The 2,742-nt window shown below is 28.0% G+C and overlaps 1 protein-coding gene across 1 annotated transcript in view; it reads left to right on the top strand.

The window, feature by feature from the left end:
• Positions 1 to 100, top strand: part of LOC124943275 (NAC domain-containing protein 79-like) — a 625-nt gene extending 525 nt beyond the window's left edge. The window contains 1 exon segment of the mRNA XM_047483813.1: positions 1 to 100. This exon segment is cut by the window's left edge and continues 22 nt beyond it. Coding sequence (XP_047339769.1) covers positions 1 to 100 — 100 coding nt within the window.
• Positions 101 to 2,742: the final 2,642 nt, after the last annotated feature.

The following is a 2,742-nucleotide window of genomic DNA, read 5'->3' as shown; positions in this document are numbered from 1 at the left end:
CAGAGGAAAATTAATACCCATCTCAGATTTATTTCGAATCATGGCCGTGGCAAAGTCAGTCAGTACTCATATAGTAGACATATTAAGTTTCACCTTCTAAATTATAAAATATTAAATAAATATTAATATTTGCTATTAATGTCGAACATCGTGGAAAACTTTACCCTCCAAATATTAATTAATCATGTTTGAATTCAAGTAAGGTTTTCAAATTTTTTTAGATTTTAAAAAAATGGTTTAGAGCTTTTCCTTTTGTTTTCCTATATTTTCTACATTTAACTTTTGAAGAAATTATTTTTTTCTCAAAATAGAGTATCCTTAATTTTTTTTTTTTTTTTTTTTGCTTGTCTTCAAAAACAAACATTAATTGAAGCCCACTTAATCTATCTTATCGCGGATGATCATCATAGTGGTACATTATGCCATTTAGGGCTGCAAATGAGTCAAGTTGCTCGTGAGGTGCTCGGTCAAAACTCGACTTAAGCTTGATTTTGACCGAGTTCGAGTCGAGCTCGAGCCGACTCGTTTATTATTCGAGTCGAACTCGAGCTCATATAAAGCTTGTTCGATGGATTGTCGAGCTTTTTCGAGCCTCAAAATAATTAAATATTTTTTATTTATTTAATATTAAAATTTTACACAATATTTTTTTTATTTTCCTCTCTCTTCAAAGCCCAATATGAAGGCCCATAATCCATAAAGTAAAACCCTAATTTCTAATATATAGTTAATTCATCATATTCTACCGTCGTTCTTCATCCTTTCTTCTTCATCAATTATTTTCCATCTTCTTCATTAGTTACACTTCTTCAAGTTACTCTTCATCTTCTTCATCTTCGGTTATTCTTCTTCTTCAATAACTCTTATCTCTTCTTCTTTAGTTATTCTTGTTCTTATTATTTAGTTATTATTTTTCTTCGTCACTTTTATCTCTTTTTCTTTAGTTTTTATATACTTCTTATTCAGTTTTCACAATTTCTTTTACTCTTTTTCTTTCTTCAATTTTCACATCTCATTAATTCACAAAATCCTATTAGTAATTAAATTTGTTAACTTCTTTTATAGTTATTCCTTTTGCTTTTAGATCATTTCTTTATGTATTAGGAAAAACTTATGTTTATATAGATAGAGTTGAATAAATATAAAAACATTGATTTTCAATTTCAATTGATTGAGGATAAAAAAAAAATCTGACAAATAATATTAGGGATTTATGATAAAAAAAAATGTTAATATATTATATATATATAATAAGAGTATATTATAAATAATAATAAAAGAGATAAATAAAGATTAATATATTATATATAATCAAAATAAATATTAGGGATATAATAATTAATATGTTATATATAATATTAAAAAGATAAAAAATATATTAATATAATATATATATATATATATATAATAAAAGTAAATACTAAAGATGTAATAATAAGTATATTATATATAATATTGAAAAAATAAAAAAAAAACATTAATATATTATATATAATAAAAGTATAATATATATAATATTAAAAAATATAAAAAATAATTTATTATATATAATTCAATTTTGGTTCAAGCTTTCGAGTCGAGTCGAGCTTTTGGGTAATATAGTCGAGTCGAACTCGAGCTCAAATTTATAAGCTCGTTCGAGCTCGAGTTCGAGTCGAGCTAATAAATACTTAATCGAGTCGAACTCGAGCTCCAACAAGCTTGAGCTCGTCTCGGCTCATTTACAGTCCTAGTACCATTGTATCGCTTCAGAAGCATGAGGATTCACTTAGATGATAGTCCTTTTATCGTCCTACTCGCCTTGAAGAAGCCACTTCATACTGTACCTCGTCTCTCTTTCGTCAATTCGAAAGGAACGTGAAGATACATTGAAGAGGTACAATTATTCATAAAGACGAACTACTCCATAATGATCTTTACATCCGATACATCGGCATGTGAAGCGAAGCCTACTTCATTATATCAATCAAGGACTTGAACATAGAGTTTGGTTTGACTTCGGCATGTGAAGCGAAGCCTACTTCATTATATCTTCACATGCCTACTTCATTATATCAATCAATGACTTGAACATAGGGTTTGGTTTGACTTTCTTGAAAATTTGAATTGCCCTAATATTTTTTCTTGCTTATTTGACATGGAGGGACATGTCCATATAAGTCTAAGTGTAATATATAGTATTTAATATATAATTAAATAACATCGTATTATAACTATATAGTTAACCTAGGGCTCCACCAACCATACTATTATATAATATAACTAGCATGTATCCCGTGCATTTGCACGAGTAATAATATAAAAAACCGTGAAAAAATATTACAGTAAAAATGTTTATGGGCGGGTCAACCCATAATTAGACTTAAATATCAATTTACTCTCACATATATATCCAAATTAACCAAAACTCTCGACCCGGCAATTCGGACACTTTAAAAATTAAGCATCATCATATATATATAGATTAGTTAGTTAAAAAGTTGAACTTATATTGTTAAAATGTCTCGAGTTCATCAAATTTGGTGTTGAATTTATAATATAAAGTGTTATTAGTCTAGTTGGTTAAAAGGTTGTACTTATTTGGTTAGGTTGCAAGTTCGAATCATACCTATAGCATTTTTAATTTTATTTTTAATCGTTTTAAGTTTATGGGCGGGTCAACCCACAATCCGCTCAAGTATCCATTTACTCTGACATATATATCCAAATTAACCACAGCTATCAATTCGACAATTCAGACAC

Source organism: Impatiens glandulifera, chromosome 6, assembly GCF_907164915.1.
Source record: "Impatiens glandulifera chromosome 6, dImpGla2.1, whole genome shotgun sequence".
Lineage (NCBI taxonomy): Eukaryota > Viridiplantae > Streptophyta > Magnoliopsida > Ericales > Balsaminaceae > Impatiens > Impatiens glandulifera.
Note: the sequence above shows the minus strand (reverse complement) of the source record. Positions and strands in the feature narration are given on the sequence as shown.